General features: G+C 39.4%; 4 protein-coding genes across 5 annotated transcripts; all 4 read left to right on the forward strand.

Annotated features, from left to right (window-relative positions):
• The first annotated feature begins 371 nt into the window (after nt 1-371).
• LOC130991764 (disease resistance protein RGA2-like) lies at nt 372-6,168 on the forward strand. Of its 2 annotated transcripts, XM_057916145.1 has the most exons (3): nt 372-530; nt 1,926-5,358; nt 5,513-6,168. In XM_057916145.1, exon 2 carries the CDS (start codon nt 1,933-1,935, stop codon nt 5,341-5,343), a length of 3,411 nt encoding a protein of 1,136 aa, XP_057772128.1. In that variant the 5' UTR covers nt 372-530; nt 1,926-1,932; the 3' UTR covers nt 5,344-5,358; nt 5,513-6,168. The 2 variants fall into 2 exon arrangements, with proteins under 2 accessions (XP_057772128.1, XP_057772129.1); XM_057916146.1 differs by lacking the exon at nt 5,513-6,168 and having other exon boundaries at nt 1,926-5,461.
• A 3,666-nt stretch (nt 6,169-9,834) lies between these two features.
• LOC130991801 (pectinesterase-like) lies at nt 9,835-12,329 on the forward strand. The gene is made up of 2 exons (XM_057916206.1): nt 9,835-10,953; nt 11,463-12,329. Exons 1-2 carry the CDS (start codon nt 9,933-9,935, stop codon nt 12,152-12,154), a joined length of 1,713 nt encoding a protein of 570 aa, XP_057772189.1. The 5' UTR covers nt 9,835-9,932; the 3' UTR covers nt 12,155-12,329.
• A 3,784-nt stretch (nt 12,330-16,113) lies between these two features.
• Nucleotides 16,114-18,419, forward strand: LOC130991804 (pectinesterase-like). The gene is made up of 3 exons (XM_057916209.1): nt 16,114-16,735; nt 16,802-17,293; nt 17,476-18,419. The coding sequence occupies exons 1-3, from the start codon at nt 16,240-16,242 to the stop codon at nt 18,174-18,176; spliced, it is 1,689 nt and encodes a 562-aa protein (XP_057772192.1). The 5' UTR covers nt 16,114-16,239; the 3' UTR covers nt 18,177-18,419.
• A 596-nt stretch (nt 18,420-19,015) lies between these two features.
• LOC130991816 (pectinesterase-like) lies at nt 19,016-22,156 on the forward strand. Its single transcript, XM_057916221.1, has 3 exons — nt 19,016-19,620; nt 20,521-21,003; nt 21,305-22,156. The coding sequence occupies exons 1-3, from the start codon at nt 19,167-19,169 to the stop codon at nt 22,006-22,008; spliced, it is 1,641 nt and encodes a 546-aa protein (XP_057772204.1). The 5' UTR covers nt 19,016-19,166; the 3' UTR covers nt 22,009-22,156.
• The last annotated feature ends 164 nt before the right edge of the window (nt 22,157-22,320 follow it).

Consider the following 22,320-nt stretch of genomic DNA (forward strand, 5'->3'; position numbering starts at 1 on the left):
CTCATATTTTATCAATTTTTCACTATTCTCACATATTTACTAATGAAAAGTATTTTTCAGAGCGAGTGAAATATTTTTTGGAATATCTCATTTCACCCATTTTTGCTCTCTAGTATTAGATAATATTATCCTAATAAAATATAGTGTGAAAATATTTTTCAATATTTTTTAATCTTTTCATCTCTAATAAACATATGATAAAAAAAAGACGAGAAAAAAAATAATATCTTCTCTTCTTTTCTTGTCTATTCTTTGCTAATAAAATTTTTACAATAAAAACAAACTCATCTTAAAAAAAAAAAAAAAGGTAAATGTAATGCTGGCATGCACAAATGTGTGACAAAGACCGAATAATAAACAATTGAAGTATTCGCCCAAACCAAGATTAGAAAAAGAGAAACAGATCTGGAGATGAGGAGAAGGATGAAAGCAGACTCACTAACACAACACAAAATGGTGAAAGCAGATCCTCGTTGACAGTCATATCCTTCAATTGGCGCTACAATCCCGCTTCATTTCTACCTGTAACTGTAAGAGATATTTCCCCACTTTATTTCCGTTTTTATTTTCCTTTCATCTGTATCTTTTCTTATCTGGATTCTGTATACATGTATTTACGTGCTTAGCTTAGAGGTTGTTTGGCTAAGCTTATAAGATCATGGAGCTTAGAATTTGTTTCAAAAGATTATAAAATGAGTATTGCTTATAAGAAAATGAGAAAACAAGCTGTAGTAGAAGAACTTATTTTGGGGAGCTTATAAGCTCTTAAAGCTTAATTTTACAGCTTATAAGTTCTTTAGGAGCTTATTTTGCCAAACAATTTCAAAGAACTCATAAACTCGTAAACTTATAAGCAGCCAAACACCCTCTTAATCAAATTTCATGCAATGTTAGTCTGATCTAACTAGATGGTAACTAACATGTTTCAGTATTCAATTTTAATGATAAATACTCCCTTCGCCCCTCAATTTTTTTTTTTTTTTTTTTGAATTATACCCACTATTTTTTTTATTGAGAATGAATTATACTCACTATTAACAATATTTTATTTACACTTATTGTTATTTTTTCACCACTTCTAATACCCTATTTACCTCTTACATTTCAACTTTTAGACTTAAAATTTGTGACATTTCTTCCTAGAAAGTTATTTGAAGAACGGGTGGAGTATTAATTAGAGTTTATTATAGTACTTCATCACTTTTAATACGCCACGAGTTTTAAAAATATTAATTGAACGGGTTGCTAGTGGATTATTTATTGGATTATGAGTGGAGAAAATAGCTCACAGTGGATATTTGTTGTAAATGAGTTTAGATGTTGAGACTGAAAAATAAGAATATTGTTCAAAAATAGAAGTTGAATTTTTGTGGGACGAATAAAAATGACAAAGTGTATATATTTGTATGGAACGTAGAGTCTTTTTTTTTAAGTAAATAGTTATAAGATAGTGAAATTAATAATGGTTAATTGCCTGTAAATCCATAACGTTTTTTCGGAATTGGTTCTTGCACCTAATTTTATTTTTCTACTTTTAAATACATAATCTTTCATTTGTGTCTCGAATTTGTCTGGTAATTGATTTTTTCTCACGCCGGCGCTGAAATTGATACTGTGGCAGCCGGAATTAACATTGTGGCAGTCGGAAATTGACACCAGGGCTTTTTTTGATATGTGGAAAAAAACTTAAAAAAGAAAAAAGAAAAAAATAAAGCACCTCCAGCCCACCCATCATCTTAACCCAATTAATAATGGAATATAGTGAAATACAATTCACATCCACTTAATTTGATGTGTGAGGGTGATAATTTAGGTGAGACAATCTTTAAGTAGTAATTCATAAGTTTAGAAGCATTCATCTTCAAGATAGAAAAAATGAAATGAAAAAATACAAACAATTAATTAGAAGCATTTCTGTCTCTCAGAGAAATCATGGATGGAGGTACGTCTTGTGCGGTCATTGAAATCTTGGTTCAAAAACTGATGAAGACTTTCAAGGAAGAGTTGTCTCTGATACGAGGTGTGGATGAAGATGCCCAACAGCTGCAGATGACTTTGGTGATGATTCAGGGCTACTTGAACAATGCCCAGAACTACTCCACCAAAGACGATGTCAAGACCTGGTTGAGGGAGCTTGAAGCTGTGGCTTTCGGCGCTGATGATGTTTTGGACGAACTCAGCTATCATCTTCTCCACAACAAAGTCAACAAAATGAAGACACTCGTGGATAAGGATAAGGTACTATCATCCTTGAATCACATTGGACGTCCACGAAATACGGCTCCTAAAATCAAACAAATCAATACGCCTTTCGATTCTATGAACAAAAAGGCAATAGGGAGTGGCCTTGAAAGCGTAGTTGTGAATGCACCTGCTCCTGCCGCCACCTTTGACACTGATTCATTCAATTGTGATTCAATCTTTATTGGAAGAGATGATGATGTGACAATGCTAGTTGGGAATCTGATCCAGATCCCACAAGAACAGATATTCTCCATCCTTGCAATTGTGGGAGCGGATGGGATGGGAAAAACAACTTTGACTAGGAAAGTTTTTAATCATGAAAACCTCAAGGCTCGATTTGGATTGTATATCTGGGTTCATGTTTCTCGGATTTTTGATCCAGTCATGCTTTTCGAAACAATCCTTTCGATGTTGACTTCAGAAACTACTGATGGGGTTGAGACTGAGGAAAGTATCCTCAAAAAGCTTCAACAAGCCTTGAAGGCTAAAACTTATCTTCTTGTTCTTGATAATGTTCGAAATGAAGATGATAGGAATGGGGGTTTTCCGAAATGGAAAGACTTCATAAATTCCATATCAGGAGTTACTTCTACTAAGGGGAATGTCATTATGATCACTACCGAGAACAATAAGGTTGCTTCAATTGTTAACCCATTTCATATTCATCATTTGAATGCCTTATCACATGAAGATTGCTGGTCCATAATCAAAACAAAAACTTTTGAAAATGGAGATTGCCCATCAGGATTTGAGATCATTGGAAGAATGATTGCAGAAAGATGTCAGGGTTTGCCGTTAGCTGCCAATGTAGTTGGGGGAGCACTGTGGGGACGAGATTGGTTTTCAATCGAAGAGAAATGCTTTCCAGAAGTTGAGAGATATCATGGGTTAGATTTATTGAGATTCAGCTTTGATAGTTGGTCTTCACCATCACTAAAGATGTGCTTTGCATACTGTTCGATTTTCCCAAAAGGTCACAGAATTGTGAGGCATGAGCTGATTGAGCTATGGATGGCAGAAGGCTTTCTCCAACCTGATCAAAGAAATGACATGGAGTCTATCGGCAACACTTTATTTAATGTTCTTCTACGCAACTCTTTATTGCTAATTGCAGAGAGAGATGCTTATGGAAATGTTGAAAGTTGTGTGATGCACGATCTTGTGCATGATCTGGCCAGTTCTGTTTTAGGTTCTTCAGATGACATTAATCAAGTTCGATATTTGTTTGATGGAGCTATAGCAAAAGAAGCAGCAAAGAATTTGCGTACGTTAATTTTCCAAGGTGCAATTACTGATACCACCATGTTCTCAAGTTTCAAATCTTTGCATGCTCTCACTCTCAACTGTGATCAAGTTACAGAGTTGCCGAGTTCCATTAGTAAGTTGATATATTTGAGGCATCTTAATATTTCAAGAACACAAATTGAATGTTTGCCAGACTGGATTTGCGAACTCTGTTACTTGCAAACATTAAATGCATTTACAGAATCTCTGAGGGAACTGCCAAGTACGTTTAAATACTTGATTAGTTTGCGGCATCTTTATATTCAGAGTGGTGTAAAGTTGCCTCCCGAGATTGGAGCATTAACTAATCTGCAAGCGCTGAAGTTTAGAGTGGGCGAGGAGAAAGGATACAGAATTGAAGAGTTGGGGAGTTTGGACAATCTCAAACAACTATATATTGAGAATCTGGAAAAGGTACGTGACAGTGAAGAAGCCAAGAAAGCAAAATTATCTGAGAAGCAAAACTTAATGGAGCTGCAGTTAGAATGGGGTGAAAATGGAGAAGGTGAAAGAAACAGTGAGCCGCTCAAAATAAAGAAAGACAGAAATGATGAGGCTGTGTTGGAAGGCCTCCAACCTCACCCAGATCTGGAGAGGTTAAAGATTATAGGATTCAAAGGTAAAAGCTTTTCATCATGGACTCAGAAGATGGAAGTCGGAGATCATGAATCGTCTTTGATAGGGCTTGACAAGTTGATTGAGATAACACTCAGTCGCTGCCAAGGATGTGAAGCAATCCCGATACTGGGGCACTTGCCAAATCTCAAATCTCTTAGTTTGAGGAGATTGAGCAATTTGAGGTCGATAGATCCTTCATTCTACGAGATTGCCAATAGTAGTGCCAGAGTCATCTTTCCAGCACTTGAAAGTATCTTATTTTCAGATATACCTGAGCTGAGAGAGTGGGGACGAGGAAAACTTGCCAATGAAGTGAAGGTATTTCCTTGCCTTCAATCCTTGAAGATGTACTACTGCAAGAACTTGGAATGTCTCCCAAGTTGGTTATTCTCTGAGGCTCATAATCTCAAGGAGTTGGATATAAGGCAATGCTCCAAGTTGAGTAAATTACCAGATGGTCTAAACACCCTCGATTTTCTGGAGTCGATGACTATAAAAGGTTGTCAAAATCTGAAGTCCATAGTGGATCCAGCCAGTGGTGGAAGCTTACCTTCCCTTCGTAGTTTGGAGATTCGTGATTGCCAAGAGCTGATGGAAATGGTGGAGTCGTCGGTCATGCCTTTGCTCCAGAAAGTGTCTATGGTGGACCTAAAGAGTCTACAGAATCTACCCGGCTTTCTTGATTGCTTGGCAGAATCACCCTTGCTAGCACAACTGACGATTGTTGGGGTTCCTAAATTCATATCCACTCCTGGTGTTAAGATTTGGCCATTTTGCAGATTGCGAAAATTAGAGATGGATGTTAGTAGGGATTGGTCAGAAGAGACCAGTGTGGCCATTCGAGAAACAGTTAATGGCATATTGGGAAGCTGCAGCTCATCACTCGGTGAGCTAAATTTGACAGGGATAGAAATTTGGAAATGTTTGCCTAAATCAATTCAACATCTCACTGTTCTTTATAGTTTAGAGTTGGAGAATTTTGGAGTAGAAGAATTGCCCGAATGGTTTGGGGATCTCTCATCTCTAACAAGGTTGTGTCTATCTGATTGTACAAAGCTGAGGGGGCTGCCCTCTGTGCAGCGCCTCACCTCATTACAGGAGCTGCACATTCGCGACTGTCCGGAGTTACGGATTGAATCTGAGAGGCACAAGATTTTCCATCGCACCTTCATCTACATTAATGGTCACCAGCTTTAGATCTCCTGCTCAATTGTGAGTATAATCTTTCCTTGTTTATTTGTAGAAAAGATTTATATCTACTATCTATTACTATCAATCAAACTGCTGCCGAATTCTCTTGTTATACCATAGCAAACTTTGATCCAACGTGGATCCAAGGAAGTATGACACCATTTCTTTGATTCAGGATCGGCTGCCCCATTTACTGAACTTGGAAATGCATCTTAAGTCTTTCTCGAATGAGTTTTCAAACAAGCTAATGAGTGGTTGGTCAGAAGCAACTCAGGATTGGAGAAAGGTGAAGTCTTCTTGGACAGGATTGATGAGCTGAAGCAGAAGGTTAGAGCTGCGACGGCGACTGGAATGACGCGGCTCCGGCGACTGGCCGGCGACAGTTATAGTGTAAAGAAAGAAGGAGAGTGTGTACAAAAAAATGTGTTATAAAATGTAAAATTTAAATAAAAATAAAATTTTAAATGTTAAATAAAAATATAAAAAAGTCAAAAGGTGTTATAGTGTTTTAAGCCTAAAATAGCTATAGAACTTATGTACTCCCTCCGTCCCGCGCAAAGTGGTGTGTTTATTTTAGGCACGGGATTTAAGGAGTTGTAGATTAGTGTTTTAAGTGTGTAGGAGAGAGAAGGTAATAAAGTGATAAAGTAGAAAAGAGAAGGTGATAAAGTAGGAGAGGGAATGTAATAAAGTGATAAAGTAGGAGAGAGAATGTAATAAGAGAGTGATTAAGGAAAATAAGGGGTGTCTAATTTTTGCCAAAAAAAGAAAATGCACCACTTTCGGTGGGACAGTCCAAAAAGGAATACGCACCACTTTCCGTGGGACGGAGGGAATATTATAAATTGAGACCGTAAAACTTATGTTTTTATGTAGGGTTAATTGCCGCAAAAACCATATACTTTTTTAATTTTTGGTTTTTTCCCATGACAAAAAAAATCTGAACTGAAATACTTCAATTGGAAAATTAATTGCAATTTTCCTCAGCATCTATTTTTTTCCCAAATTGAATCCGAGGTGACAATCGGATTTCCAGCGTGTCATCGTTGGGAATTGAACGAGACGACGCCGTTTTAATTTTAATTAAACGACGCCAGCAGACCAGTCAACGGTCGCCTGGATTGGAGTTTTGCGGCGGTAGTGAAGCTTTTTTAGTCCCGTCACCTCGACCTCCTGTGCCAGCAGACCAGTCAACGGTCGCCTTGCCCGAGCCTCGTGACTCCACCTCGAGTCCCCGACGCCGGCGGCAATTGGCAGTTGGCACGACAATTAGTTTTGAGAGAACTGATTCAGATCCTGGCTCCCACCTCCGCCGCCCTCGTCTCGCCTCTGACCTCCGCCCTCTCGCCTCGCCGCTTCCACACACCGCCTCCGCCCTCCCCTTTCCTCTCCCAGTTCGCTCGCCTCTATTCTCATTAATTAGGGCTCATTGCTTGACAAAGCAGGGGGAGGAAGACAGAACCAGATCTGCAGCGCCTCTTTCAGAAATTTGGGTTTCAGGCGGCGGCGATAAGGACAGATTTGTGAACATTTAACCGAGGTTCTTCCGCTTACACTATCTTTTTCTTGATTTTTGATTTGATTTTCTTGGATTTCTTGAATTTGGGGGAAAAAACATTTGTTGGATGGCGGCGGGAGTATAGATGTTCAGCTTTGATTATGACTTCTGGCGTCTCTCTGGCGTCTTCGTCGGGCAACGGCAAGTTTCAACAGATGTCCAAGTCAGCAGGCGGCGGAGAAATTTCCCTTCTGCTTATGTGGCTGCCTAGTTATTAATTTATTTTGACAGATGGAATGAATTATGTCACGTTTAATCGGAGCTACACCGGAGCTCGCCGGAAAATGGACGTGGGGGAAAATTGCAATTAATTTTCCAATTGATGTATTTCAGTTCAGATTTTTTTTGTCATGGGAAAAAACCAAAAATCGAGAAAGTATATGATTTTTGCTGCAATTAGCCCTTTTATATAAAATAGCTACATGTGATAATTTTCACATACCATAATATCTTACTTGGTAAAAGGTAATACGAAATACAATTCCCTTTCTAAATTAAAAGTCCAAAAATATTACTCCCTCCGTCCCATAATAAGTGGCCACATTTCCTTTTTCGTCTGTCCCACTATAAGTGGCTGCTTTCTAAAAATGGAAAAAGTTTACTTTAATTAAGTCAACAATTACTCACTAATTTGGTCAACAATTGTAGGCCACTTTCTAAAAATGCTAAAATTACTTTAATTAAGTCAACAATTACTCACTAATTTGATCAACAATTGTAGGCCACACTCTATTAAAACATATAACACTCAATTTCTTAATCTTCGTGCCGAAAAGAATGTGGCCACTTATTATAGGACGGAGGGAGTACTGATTTAAGGGATTCTGTATACCACCTAGAGAGGTGGTATACATAATACAAATCTTTTTTTAGGGGTGTGTAATAATCGTAATTATAACTATTGTTAAATTCATATATTTTTAATATATTATATCAACAATATATTATATTTTACAAATAATTTAATATACTATTTTTAATATATTGTATTTACACAGTATATTATAGAAAGAGTTAGTCCCTGGTGCGGTGACCGCATATGATTTGTTAAATTGCTTTTGTAGATTTATATTGGCTTATTCGTTAGTTTTCTTTTACACGATAAATTTAAATACTCCCTCCGTCCCAATAAAAGTGGCCACTTTTATTTGGGCACGGAGATTAAGAATGAGATAGTTATGTTTAATTAATTGTGGTCCACCAAAATTAAGGATTTAATTAAAACTTCTTCCTCTCCCTGCATCTGGGCGACGGCGACGATGGCCGGCGTCGGCGAACCAGCCGGCCTTCCGGCGATGGCAAATCAGCCGAAAATCATCCCCAAATCAGACTTTCCGGCGATGGCAAAAATCATAAACAAAAATCCACAAAAATGAGGGGGGGTTTAGCCAAATCAATTCGATAAAAAAACAGCACAAATCATCCCAAATCCACAAAAAAATCAGCACAAATCATCCACAAAAACGAGGCAAACCGCAAGAAATGAAGCAAACCATCTCAAATCTTGCAAAAATTTTCAAGAAATGAAGCAAATCTCAAACTAAAAATGAAGCAAAATCTCAAATCCCACGACGATGTCGACTTCGACGGAAGTTACAGAGCGGCGGAGAGGCGGTGTTTTCTGAGAGGGATTCAGACGGGATCTTACAGAGAGGCAAGAGCTCGCTCTCTCGCCGGAATTACTGAGACCAGGCGGCAGCGCGACTCCAGAATTACAGAGAGAGGAAGAAGGAGCGCGAGGGAGAGATGCCGGGATAAGGCAGAGCAACGCCGGCCTTGAGGCGACAACGACGCCGGAGATTGCAGGGCGGTAGCGATTTCGATTTCAGAGGAGAAAATTAGGGCTCTCTTGATGTTTCACAAATTGAGAAACTGAGAGAGAAAACTGAGAAAGCAACGGCGTCCTCGGGAGGCAGCCTCACCGGCGGCTGAGACGGCCGGAGAAGAGCGAACCTGCGCCGCCCTCGCGGCCCTCCGATTCGAGGAAAACCCAGAACGAGCGGCGGTGACATCAGGGGTGGGGCGAGAGGGAGAGAGCAGAGGCCAGGGTGAGGGAGGTCGGGGGCGGCAACCGACGCCAGCGCTGGTGTCGTCTGATACTCGCCGAAGAAGAAGGGGGGGAGGGAAGGTCCGTCGCGGTGAGGTAGAGAGAGAGGAGTGAGACGAAATGATGCTGATAGGTTAAATTAAAGAAGGATTAAGACTTAAGTTAATGGACTTAATTAAGCCAAATAATTACCTTATTTGGAAAGTGGCCACTTTTAATGGGACACCTAAAAAGGAAATGTGGTCACTTTTATTGGGACGGAGGGAGTAAATTAATTTGAGTACGTTCCAAATTCATTTTCATTTGTCACTATATTTGACCATTTTAATTTCAGTGGCTTCTTTCTCTATATTTTATATTCATATATCAATAATTTAATTGAGGAATCATTATAGTTATTATTTAAGCTTAAATTTCGTGTCTTACCATTTAATTATCCTTTGAATAATTAAATAATTTTATCTATGTTGATTTATACTCTATTTTACTAATCAATAATTAAACGTTGAATTCAAGTAACTATCACTTTAACACTTCAATAAAAATAAAATTTCTACTCTTAGCGTTGGACCAATTTCTTAAAATTCGTATCATATTAAAAAAAAAAGTTACTATTTTCTAGTGAATTGAGGGAATATTATTTAAATTATTATAATATTATTAAATTTTACCGAACCTTTTCCGCAATTCGGTACCTGACCTTCTCAACTTGCCGCAAATATAAGCGGTCAAAATTCTTTAACCACCACGTCCTTGAATTTATTTGCATGCATGATTTTCTACCACACAATTCCCAACAGTCTTCCTTCACTTCAGCTCCTAAATTTAGTAGCAAAACAAACCACACCTAAATCTCCAAACACTATATGTAACCCCCCTTTCATCTCTCCCAATTCATCCATCGCTCAAATAATGAGCTCTCCAATAAAGTAAATAAATCAACAAACAAATAAAACAATAATCAGCACATACACAAGAAAAATAGCCAATATGGGTGATACAAGGAATAAGTTAACGGCGGCGACGGCCCTCGCCGCCCTCCTCGTGGCGGCGTTCCTGGCAAACCCGGCCAGCGCCGCCCCCAACGAGGGCGGGTCCGAAGAACCCTCGAAAATCTGCGCCGGCACCGACTACAAGGCCACCTGCGAGAAGAGTATCGCCAATGCCAACAGCAATCAGCCCAAGGACCTGATCAAGGCGGCGTTCGACACCGCCGTGACGGAGCTGCAGGGCGCCATCAAGAACTCGGCGGCCTACAAGAAGGTGCAGTCGGACCCGATGACGCAGAAGGCGCTGGTGGTGTGCGAGGAGGTGCTCAATATTGCCATCGACGATCTCAGAAGGTCATTCGACAAGGTCGATCAGATCGAGAACGGGAAGCTCGAGTACAACATCGCCGATCTCAGGAACTGGCTCAGCGCCACCGTCGCCCACAAGGAAACGTGCATCGACGCCTTCCAGAACACCACAGGCGACACTGGGGAGAAGGTGAAGCAGATTTTGAAGACTTCGAGCGAGTTGTTGAGTAATGGTCTAGCAATGATCTCCGAGTTGCAGAAGGTTTTCTCGTCGATTGATTTCGGGAAAATCGCCGACGGCATCAAAGGCCTCACCGGCGGAGACGGCATCAAGGGCCTCACCGGCGGCGCCGGCGACGAGAAGAGGCAGCTCCTCGGAGACGAAGGCGACGACGATGAGATCCCCGAATTCATCGACGTCCACGCGAGGAGGCTGATGGCGGCCCCTTCGGGAGGGGTGAAGGCCGATGCGACGGTGGCGCAGGACGGCAGCGGCCAGTTCAAGACCATCAACGATGCCGTCATGACCTTGCCCGCGAAGAGCACTAAACCGTTTGTGATTTTCGTGAAAGCCGGCCTTTACAAGGAGTATGTCCTCATTCCGAGGGGCGTGAACAACGTCGCGATCATCGGAGAGGGGCCGTTGAAGACGAGAATCACCGGCGACAAGTGTGTCAAGAATGGTTTTCCGACATTCCACTCTGCAACCCTAAGTGAGTATATATCCTCTCTTCTTAATCATCTTCCATCTTCCATTCTATTTTTAATATTTATTTCTAATTTTTAAATTAATAATTAATTAATAACATAATAAACTATGGTCGGGACAGAGGATCTCATCCGATTTTTATTCATTATGGAAATTTAAAAATTCACCATTTTAAGTACGCACTCCTTCCGTCTTATTACAAATATCTAATTATTTTTTAACACGGAGATTAAGAAATGTTTAAAAAGTAGATGAAATGGATTGTTGAAAATTATTTGAATGGTATTATTTATAAAAAGAGAATATATTATTAAAAAAAGAATGAGACGTTTTAATGGAATATCTCATTATGAAAAGTGAGACATTTGTAATGAAACGAATGGAGTATTTCTTTACCTTGAGAGGACATAATTTTTCATAGATCATATATGCTCCTTTCCAAGGTGACATTATAACAACTTTCTCACTCGATCAACACAAGCACACACAAATCTGACCATTTTCGTGGTGCAGCCGTACAAGGAGAAGGGTTCATGGCGAAGGACATCGCGATCGAGAACACGGCACCGGAGAGCCAGGCGGTGGCGGTGCGAATCAACGCCGACATGGGCGTGTTCCAGAACGTCCACATGGACGGCTTCCAGGACACCCTCTACTCCCACAGCTACCGCCAGTTCTACCGCGACTGCCGCATCTCCGGCACCATCGACTTCATCTTCGGAGACGCCAAGACCATCATCCAGAACTCCGAGATTGTCGTGCGCAAGCCCCTCCCCAACCAGGCCTGCATGGTCACTGCCCAGGGCCGCAAGGAGAAGAAGAGCGACGGCGTCATCGTCATCCAGGGCGGCTCCATCACCGCCGAGAAGGCCTTCCTCGACGCCAATCCCAAATTCGAGGCCTACCTCGGCCGCCCATGGAAGGAGTTCTCACGCACCATCATCATGCAAACCGACATCGGCGGCTTCATTAACCCGCAGGGGTGGTCCCCGTGGATGGGGACGTTCGCGCTCGACACGCTCTACTACGGCGAGTGGTCCAACACCGGGCCGGGGGCGGACCTCTCCAAGCGGGTCAAGTGGAAGGGTATTAAGAAGATGACGCCGAAGCTCGCGGAGGGGTTCACGGCGCAGAAGATCTTTGTTTATGACGATTGGATCAAGAAGACTGGAGTGCCGTATGTTGGTGGGATGCTGCCTAAATGAGTGTGTTCTTGAATTTTTCGATATCGAATTGGTTTTGAGGGATTTTGGGGTTCTTTTTGTTTCTGTTTTTTTGTGATTTGTTGGTGGCGATGAGATTAATTCCGCCCCCTTTGATGTTTGGTTTTTTAGTTTGATTATTAGTATGGAAATGAATAAGGAAATATTTTTGAATTTAGATCGGATGAATTAGTAAAATTTATGGACATTTTTTTATTGGAGGTCCTATTTTTAAAATGGTGTCAAATGTATTTAATTAAAAATTTGCATTTATATCCACTAAATGCTAAGGATTATTTAAATTGTTGTTTTGGTTTGAATAACGAAAACTAACAATAGCATATGACAATTAATTGATAAGGTATTAAACACAAAGAGTACATAACATTGAAAAAGTATCCACTAAATTCAAAAAAATAAAAATAAAAAAAAATGCTAAAGTTATTAAAAGTCTCTCTCTCTAACATTGGATTTGCACAAATTTTTTATAAAATAGCTAGTAACTGGATAAATGGTCTTACTATATAAACTGAGTACTTGTAATTGAATTGAGTGTAAGTCCCAAGTAGTTTTTTAGAAAATAATAGATATTTGCAAGGTTGAAATACAAGAAGAGTGTAAGGTCATGTTCGAAAAAGAAAATTTAATATACTATTCGAAATAATGTATATAATTATTGTATATTTTACGTGGACGAAAAAGGTATTAAGTTTTTAATATATTAACATAATTTCCACTTTTTATGTTGCACAAAAACCAAATCAAAATGTAAATTTGAGGAATGATGGTTTTTGCATTCATTTTCAATTTTATGGTTGATACTTTTTTTCTAGTAGGAATAATTATTTTTAAGGAATGCTCATTCTTATGAATATGAGCCAAATCTCCCCTCTCCCTAGGTATTTCTCGTTCTCATAAATATGGGATTATCCAAAATTTAATTTTATTTCATTATCTTAAACAAAACTATTCTTATTTATTTTTTATTTTGACAAATTTAATCCCGTATAACAATAACAACAATAATTAATAATAATATTTTGTTAGTATGTCTGTTGGTCTTAAAATAGAGTGGTTAATGTCTAAGGTAAAATGTTTTGAGTTCGAGTTCATGGTGGTGCGATTAGTTAATTTATCAAAAAAAAAAAAAAAAAAAAAAAAAAAAAAAAAAAAAAAAAAACTAGATACCATATAAGAATGTCCATTTCACTCCACATGCATCATTCCCATCAACAACATATTATTTCCAAAATCATTCCATTCGCATCTAATAATTTAATTATTCATGTTTACCAATCATCCTTTTCTTAACGTCAAAAGTGAATTATTTATTCAAATATAAATGTACACTATGAAAAAATCAACTTTCATATTAATACATCAGCGAATTAATAGTAAATCTAGCTAATTCATGTGGTACCTTATTAATAATATTACGCGCATGTAAAAGTCGAACATCACGTGCTCATGAGCATGTTTAAAAGCCTCTAAAAATTTATCACTAAAAAATTTAAATCCCTTATATATCAAGGGATCGAGAATCAGTAAAATAATCAGAACACATGGCTAAAGGTCAAACTCAATACAAAAGTCAATAGCAAGTAACATTGCATGTATAGTTCCCCAAGAAAGACTGTGTTTGGTTGTGCACAAAAGATCTCCGTGCCTCAGGATTTATCATCTTCTTTATAATAGGATTAAGCCTTAACCTATGTGGCATATCTAGAATCTCACCATTTCAAAATTTACCATATATAATCTTCATCATTTATTAATTAATTAACTAATACATTCCATATAAAGATTCATTAATCTTAATAAATATAATTAATTATAAATGTATATATATAATAATATTATTAACTTTACATGATTTTAATTAAATGTTAGGTATTAGATCATTAGATGTATATTTGTTATTAATTTTATATTTCTCAAAAGCGTATATATTATATGTATATGTTGCAATATATTATACTGTATGAATTTATATATATATATATATATATATATATATATATAATATTTATCTTCTTAATTTTCAATAAAATCAATTTTAAATTGAGTTTGAATTGAGACTGCACGTGTATGTAAATTATAAATGGGTTCGGTCATTGATTTACATGGTTGAATAATAAGGCACAAATTCTATAACCTGATTACTTTAAAACAAAATCTTATTTTATGTCTATCAAAATAATTAAAATTTTATTTTTATTTTTTATAAAATATATCCGTACATTTTATTTGTATAGGGAAGAAAAATATATTTTTCATATCTAAAAACTTTATTTGTTTCAGTTTCGTCAATAATAATAATAATAATAATAACAATAATAATAATAATAATAATAATAATAATAATAATAATAATAATAATATGAAATTAGTAATGCATAAATGAAGAATTTAGATAAAGAACAATAGAGGATATGATGTTAAAATACATTAAAAATCTTTAATTATGTATTAAATTTATAATAATCTCAATCGAGTGAAGAATTCATATAAATCACCTCATTTCACATTGATTTTTTATTTTTTATAAGGTTTCACTAAAATAAAACTTATACAAGAAGAAGCTCTTGCTTTCCAAATTAAAAATCTATATTTAATTAGCGGAATGATTGAGACTAATACAATTTGAATTGCTCCAAGCGAGATGATTCTCGAAACCCAATTAAATGATGATACTCACAAGTTAAATTTGTTATTTCAAACTCCAAACAAGATGATTCTTGGAACTTAATTATAAAAATAATGCATAAAAGTTTGTCAATATTTTTTCAAGTTCCATACAAAATGATGTTTACAAGTTAGTTATGATATTAGAAGCTCCAAATCATACAATCTCACAAGTCAAATTTGATTTTTAAACCTCCAGATAGTGATGTTAAAAAAATTAAAGCATAAAAGTTCATTTTTTGTATTTTAAGGTCTAGATGAGATGATGCTCAAAAGTCTGGTGTTCAAACATTAGATGTCGTCTTCCGGGCTTTAGATGATGATATGATCCTATAGGGTGGTTCAGACCAGATGATGCTCAGATGAAATAAAATCTTCAATATTGACATTTTTCTAAAATATTAGTATTAAATAAAAATTTGTACAAAAAGAATATTTATTATTCTAACAAAAGGTTAACATTTAATTGATGAATATGATTCAGATTAATCTAATTTCAACTATATTATCTTAAATTAAATAAATTTAAAAATAATTTATATATAAATAATTATTTATACAAAAATAATACTCTCCCGTCCCCCAAAATTATGCATGGAAGTTTGTAGTAATGATAGTGGAGAAAGGGTTCTACAAGTGAGAGTATTGTTAAATAGATTATGAGTAAATAGTGTAAGTTAAAAGGATAAAATTGTAAAAATTATATGTGAGGTAGTGTCTAAAAATAGGGTATGCATAATTTTAGAGATCGTACAAAAAAAAAAAGATATGCATAATTTTAGAGGACGAAAGGAGTATCATATAATTTAAATAATAATTTAAAATAATTTCCCGTCGAATTTCGACGGGTTACGCACTAGTATATACTATATACTATGAAAATGAATTGACAAGGTTTAATTCATCAGTCTTTCCTATATTTATTAATAATTGAATAAGGTCAACAAACTGATCAGATATGAATCCATCTAATTTGTATCTTTGATATACATCATAATTAAGGATATATACATGCATGATGCATGCATATTTTTTAGTAGAAATTCATTTTCTAGTATAGAAAATATCTCATTCTATCATATTTTAGTAAGCCTAATTTAAGCAAAAAGGATCCTTGAGAAAAGGAAAGGTATCTTCTACTTTCAAACTAAATACTTGTCCACGAATTTGGCCTCCATGATTTCCTCCGTAGATGTACCACAAACTAAATTCCCATCCTTCACTCACTTTTCTTTTAATTTTTGGAAGTAAACAACAACCATGCACGTCACCGCCAAAAAAATTATAAATACAACCCCCATTCATCTTTCCCATTTGAGTCATATATCATTCATAAACTCAACAAATTAAGTAAATAAATAATTAAAATTAGCTAGGGAATAATTAGAAATAGCCACATATATATGGCTCATTTTAGACACAATAAGGCGGCAACGGCGGCGGCCAGCCTGGCCGCCGTCCTCATAGCAGCGTGCATCGCCTCCGCAGCGGCAGCGCCGGCAGCTGGCGACCAAAAGGCCCCATCGAAGGAGATCGTAACTTTCTGCGGCAACACCGGCTTCAAGGACACTTGCCTGAGGAGCCTCGCCGGCGCCAATTCCACCCAACCGAAAGATCTCATAAAGGCGGCGTTCGAGTCCGCCGTCGCGGAGATAGAGGTCGCCATCAAGAACACGACCCTGTACAAGTCGGCGGAGGCGGACAGGATGACGAAAGGGGCGTTGGACGTGTGCGAGCGCGTGCTCGCACGGTCCATCGACGAGGTCCGGAGATCGTTCGACAGCATCCAGAGCTTCGATGTGGGAAAGATCGATCATGCCCTAGATGATGTCAAGGTGTGGCTCAGTGGCGCCATTACCAACAAGGAGACTTGCATTGATGCATTCGCCAAGACCAGAAGTAAGAAGATATATATATAATGATTTTATAACAAATTAAATTAATTAATTAGTGTGTGTTGAACAGGCAAGACGGGGCAAAAGATAAAGGACATGCTGAAAACCAGCGGCGAGCTGCTGAGCAACGGCCTCGCAATGGTGATCGAGTTCCAGAAGGTCTTCCAATCCGTCTCCAAGAACCTGGGGTCCCTCGCCGACCGCCTCAAGCAGCGGCAGCTCCTCAGCACCTTCGACAGCGGAGGCGGGATGCCGGCCTTCGTGACCGGTCAGGCGAGGAAGCTCCTGCAGAGCCCGACGATGTCGCTGCCGCCGAATGCCACGGTGGCGCAGGACGGCAGCGGGCAGTTCAAGAGCATCCAGGAGGCCGTCAACACGGTGCCGCTAAAGGGTAAAGATCCGTTCGTGATTCTGGTGAAGGCGGGTGTTTACAAAGAGTATGTGACGATTCCGAAGGGCGCAAATCACATCATCATGATCGGAGAGGGGCCGCTGAAGACGAGAATCACCGGCGACAAGTGCTTCAAGAACGGTTTCCAGACTTACGATTCCTCAACTCTAAGTCAGTATCATTTATCCCACTCAATTTTTTTTTTCATCAATTTCAAATTATTATTATGGTTTAATTTGGTTTTTCAATTATTAAGTAGGGTTGATTATAATTATTTAGTTGAGATTATTCTATAATCATAATTGTGTCACATTACCAACTCGCATATAACCAAATTCGGGTTGCGCATGCAGGCGTGAACGGGGAGAGCTTCATGGCGAAGGACATCGGCGTGGAGAATACGGCGGGCGCCATCGGGCACCAGGCGGTGGCGGTGCGCGCATCGGGCGACCTGGGCATCTTCTACAACGTCCACATGGACAGCTACCAGGACACCCTGTACGCGCACACCCACCGCCAGCTGTACCGCGAGTGCCAGATCAGCGGCACCGTGGACTTCATCTTCGGCAACGCCATCTCCGTCTTCCAGAAGTGCAACCTGGTGGTGCGCAAGCCCAACCCCAACCAGGCGTGCATGGTGACGGCCCAGGGCCGCACCGAGAAGAACCTGACGGGCGTCACCATCATCCAGGGCTGCACCTTCACGGCCGAGAAGGAGCTGCTCGCGGCCAACCCGCCCGTCAAGTCGTACCTGGGGCGGCCCTGGAAGGAGCTGTCGAGGACGATCATCATGCAATCCAACATCGAGGGGTTCATCGACCCCGAGGGGTGGGCCCCCTGGATGGGGACGTTCGCGCTCGACACGCTCTACTACGTCGAGTACAACAACACCGGGCCCGGGGCGGACACGTCCAAGCGGGTGCAGTGGAAGGGGCTGCAGAAGTTCGCCAACATTGAGGAGGCGCAGAACTACACGGCGGCGGTGCGGTTTAAGTGGGATGATTGGATCACCAAAGCTGGGGTGCCGTATGATGGAGGCTTCATGAAGATCTAATGGATGTCTGATTTTTGCCATTAATTTGGTTTTGGTTTCTCGTTTTCTTTGGGCCGGGGGTGAGTGGTCTTTTAAGGTGAGGAAGGAGGCTAAGTGACCCTCAGAGAATATAGATCAATAGATTAAAATTAAAATGGGACTTAATTAACAAGTTGGGACCAGTCGTGCAAAAAATATATACTTAGTTAATTATGTTCTTTTTCATAATTTTATTTAGAAATAGAATACATATATGTGTAGTTCATATCCTCTATTCTGTTTTTATTTATTTTTGGTGTTTAACTATCCATGTACTCCTATCAATTTTTGTAATAATTTCTTTTAATTAATTTTATTTTTTCAATTTTCGGTGTAATTCATTATAAGTCTATTAGAGGTTGTAACTATTTGTTTAAATCGAATTTTAGCAATAAATATTTATTAACTATAACTCTTCATATTATAAGAAGTGTGGTGGGAAAATTATAATCACACTAAGCAATTTATATTTTAAAAAGAATTTGCAGTCTAACCCTTCCCCACCGTACACATAAGTAGGCATTAACTCAACGGAACTAGTTTTTATATGAATTAATCTACCCCTAATTATATATTATTCAATTCGTAATTAATCTTACATTTCGCATGTAACATTCGCTAATAAACAAATAGACTTTATTTTTCTTCTTTCTTATACATAAAAATGAAGAGATAAATTTCCACCTTAAAAAAATGAAATTAAGATAAATTTATTCCGGCCGAGAAACATGGAACGTATACATATAGAAATGGATCGGAACAAATAATTTTCTATTTTTAAGCCATTGGTCGAGCTAAGTTTTTTAAAACACACTGTCTCATGTTCCACACCTCAAAAATTTCCGATCAACGGCCTTCCTTTACTTCATTTCTTTCTAATTTAAGAAGCAAACTACCAGCCAATCATCTCGCAAACCCATCTATATAAATGCAAAAAAAGAAGAAGCTAAAATAAGTAATAATTAATTAGAGATGGCCGCGGATAGAATGACCAAGGCGACAGCGACGGCCCTCGTGTTGGCGTGCATGGCCGCCGCCGTTACGGCTGCGGACGACAATCAAAAAGGCGTGATGGGCGGCATGTGCGAAGCGACGGGCTTCGGCGAGGACTGTAAGCAAGGCAACATGACGGAGGCGAAGGAGTTCATAAAGGAGACGTTCGACGCGGCGGTGGAGGAGCTTCAGATCGCCATAAAAAACACGACGTTTTACAAGAAGATGGAGAGGGACAGGATGACGCGAGCGGCGCTGGACGTGTGCGAGCGCGTGCTTGCGGACTCCATCGACCAAGTCCACACGTCGTTGGAGAAGATCAGCGAGTTTGAGGCCGGCCAGATGGATCGCTCCCTCGATGTTGTCAAGATATGGCTCAGCGCCGCCATCACGTTCAAGGACACCTGCTACGATGCATTCGCCAAAACTAGAGGTACGTAACTAACTTATAAATTAACCCTCATTTCTCTCTCGTATTTCCATTATGGTTTGTTAAATGCAAATTATACAAATTAAATTAATTAGGGTTCATTTATTAGAAAATAAACAAAATAGGTGGGTCCCAAGCATCCGCACAATTAATGCGGACCATCACATTTCACAATTTATGTTCGTTTTTGTATTAATTCAGTCCATAATTAATGACTCCAATGTTTTTTTAGAGGGGTGATTTATTACAATTCAGATATGATTATTTTCTATTATGATATCTCATATTGTATCTTGTGAATGACTCATATCTATGATAACAATAATGATTTGGGATTTAGATTAGAAAAAATATATATACACCCTATAACATTAGGGAATCTTAAATTCTTTATGTATGCAATAAATAATGTCATACAAATTGGCAATAGAGAATCTTTAATGGATTTGTAGCAATTAGCAAAGTCAATGTACGTCACTTGGTGGCCTATTTTTTTGAATTTTACTTTCATACGATTTTCTTCAATTTTAATTTTATATGCATTAGTTAAATTTTATAATTATTAACTAGGATTTATTCCATCTAATTGAAGTGTGTGTATATATACACATATATATAATTATTTTTTGTCATTTTTAATTGAGGTGGTCTTGGGTACACCCGGGTGTACCGTACAACCGGGTCACACCTTCACTTAAACTTTGACCCGCACTCTGATTTGAACCCATATCCTGACCCAACTCATATAAATAACACTATTTTGGGTACGGATCAATCCGGTTGTACGGTACACCCAGGTGTACCCAAGATTTTGTGTTTTTAATTTCACTTTTATCAGTTAATAATTCATTATTGTTATTGATAAATCCCAATTTATTAATTTAAAAAATAAACCTGGTGCAGGGAGCTCTGGGCGAGTGGTGAGGCAAATGCTGAAATCCAGCGGCCATTTGTTGAATAAAGGTTTGGCGATGGTGATCGAATTCCAAAAGAATTTCCAGTCCATCAAGAAAAATTTGGGGGAACTCGTGGACAGCATAAGGTCCCCGCGGCAGCTCCTCGACGAGGACGAAATTCCTGATTTCGTGAGCGATCATGCAAGGAAGCTCATTCAAAGCCCTAAGATCTCGTTGCCGCCGAACGTGGTGGTGGCGCAAGACGGCAGCGGCCAGTTCAAGACCATCACCGAGGCCATTAGCACCGTACCCTTGCACAGTACAACGCCGTTTGTGATTCTTGTAAAGGCCGGCGTCTACCATGAGTACGTAGACATTCCGAAAAAGGTCGATGAGGTCATTCTGGTCGGAGAGGGGCCGTTGAAGACCAGAATTACCGGCGATAAGAGTTTTGGGGGTCATATTCAGACCTACGACTCCGCAACTCTAGGTAAGCATGCATATTTAATCAACTTTAATTATAGATTACTAAATCCTGATTGTGGAGCGAGGCCAATCCCAATTCAAATGGTGCTTCGGTCATCCGTTGTTAACAAAATTTATGTAACATTGTAAATAATATTGTTACACGAGTTACACAATTTGTGTAATATTCATGTAAAGGCATGCAGATCAGATCGTTATAATTTGTAAATGCATAAAGGGTAATGAGGTCATTTTAACGGGATGAATAAACCCTAGTTGAAGATGGGTGAGCCAGCCTAATTAACAACGGGGTTTGTGTTGTGCAGCCGTGAACGGGAGAGGCTTCATCGCCAAGGACATCGGGATCGAGAACACGGCGGGCCCCATCGGGCACCAGGCGGTGGCGGTGCGGGCAACGGGCGACGTGGCCATCTTCTACAACGTCCACATAGACGGCTACCAGGACACCCTGTACCCGCACGTCCAGCGCCAGCTCTTCCGCGAGTGCCGCATCAGCGGCACCATCGACTTCATCTTCGGCAACGCCATCGCCGTGTTCCAGAAGTGCGACCTCGTGGTGCGCAAGCCCGACCCGAACCAGGCGTGCATGGTGACGGCGCAGGGGCGCAACAACAAGAACCTCACGGGCATCACCATCATCCAGGGGTGCACCATCACGGGCGAGCAGGCGCTGCTGGAGGCCAACCCGCCCGTGAAGTCGTACCTCGGCCGCCCCTGGAAGGAGGAGTCGAGGACGGTCATCATGCAGACGACCATCGAGGGGTTCATCGACCCGGAGGGGTGGGCCCCGTGGAACGCGACCTCACCGGTGGATATGCTCTACTACGTCGAGTATAACAACAAGGGACCCGGGGCGGATCAGTCGAAACGGGTCACCTGGCCCGGTATAAAGAAGTTAACTACCGACGAGGAGATGAAGCAGTGGACTCCCCTCGTGCATTTTGTCGAGGACGGATGGATCAAAGACAGCGGAGTTCCCTTCGATCCGGTTTTCATGCCAGAAAGTTGAGTCGTGCATGTCATGCATATCATGTTAGTTTTATTGTTGTTTCTAGCATTTAATTAGGTAGTTTAGTTAATTAAATAATTGTAGATATCGAGTTGTATGCTACGGTTTATTGAATCAGAATAAATATAATTCAGGGTCTTTTCGAAAATTGAGAAAAAATGTAATAGTTAGGCACAGCTTCAAGTTGTGCCTAACTACTCCAAGCTTTCATGTGGTTTTTTCCGTGAAAGGTCTTACTTACTTACAAGGTTTTATAACTCTTGAATCTTCTCATTCCCCTTCTAGCTCGTTTGAGTTGTATTCCATAAGATA

Source organism: Salvia miltiorrhiza, chromosome 7, assembly GCF_028751815.1.
Source record: "Salvia miltiorrhiza cultivar Shanhuang (shh) chromosome 7, IMPLAD_Smil_shh, whole genome shotgun sequence".
Classification (NCBI taxonomy): Eukaryota; Viridiplantae; Streptophyta; class Magnoliopsida; order Lamiales; family Lamiaceae; genus Salvia; species Salvia miltiorrhiza.

Excerpts from the sequence above, each read along its gene's own strand:
- LOC130991816 (XM_057916221.1), top strand. The coding sequence starts at position 19,167 with ATGGCCGCGGATAGAATGACCAAGGCGACAGCGACGGCCCTCGTGTTG. Across the intron at positions 19,621-20,520 it reads TGCATTCGCCAAAACTAGAG|GGAGCTCTGGGCGAGTGGTG; the intron begins GTACGTAACTAA and ends AACCTGGTGCAG. Across the intron at positions 21,004-21,304 it reads CTACGACTCCGCAACTCTAG|CCGTGAACGGGAGAGGCTTC; the intron begins GTAAGCATGCAT and ends TGTGTTGTGCAG.
- LOC130991804 (XM_057916209.1), top strand. The coding sequence starts at position 16,240 with ATGGCTCATTTTAGACACAATAAGGCGGCAACGGCGGCGGCCAGCCTG. Across the intron at positions 16,736-16,801 it reads TGCATTCGCCAAGACCAGAA|GCAAGACGGGGCAAAAGATA; the intron begins GTAAGAAGATAT and ends TGTGTTGAACAG. Across the intron at positions 17,294-17,475 it reads TTACGATTCCTCAACTCTAA|GCGTGAACGGGGAGAGCTTC; the intron begins GTCAGTATCATT and ends TTGCGCATGCAG.
- LOC130991801 (XM_057916206.1), top strand. The coding sequence starts at position 9,933 with ATGGGTGATACAAGGAATAAGTTAACGGCGGCGACGGCCCTCGCCGCC. Across the intron at positions 10,954-11,462 it reads ATTCCACTCTGCAACCCTAA|CCGTACAAGGAGAAGGGTTC; the intron begins GTGAGTATATAT and ends TTCGTGGTGCAG.
- LOC130991764 (XM_057916145.1), top strand. The coding sequence starts at position 1,933 with ATGGATGGAGGTACGTCTTGTGCGGTCATTGAAATCTTGGTTCAAAAA.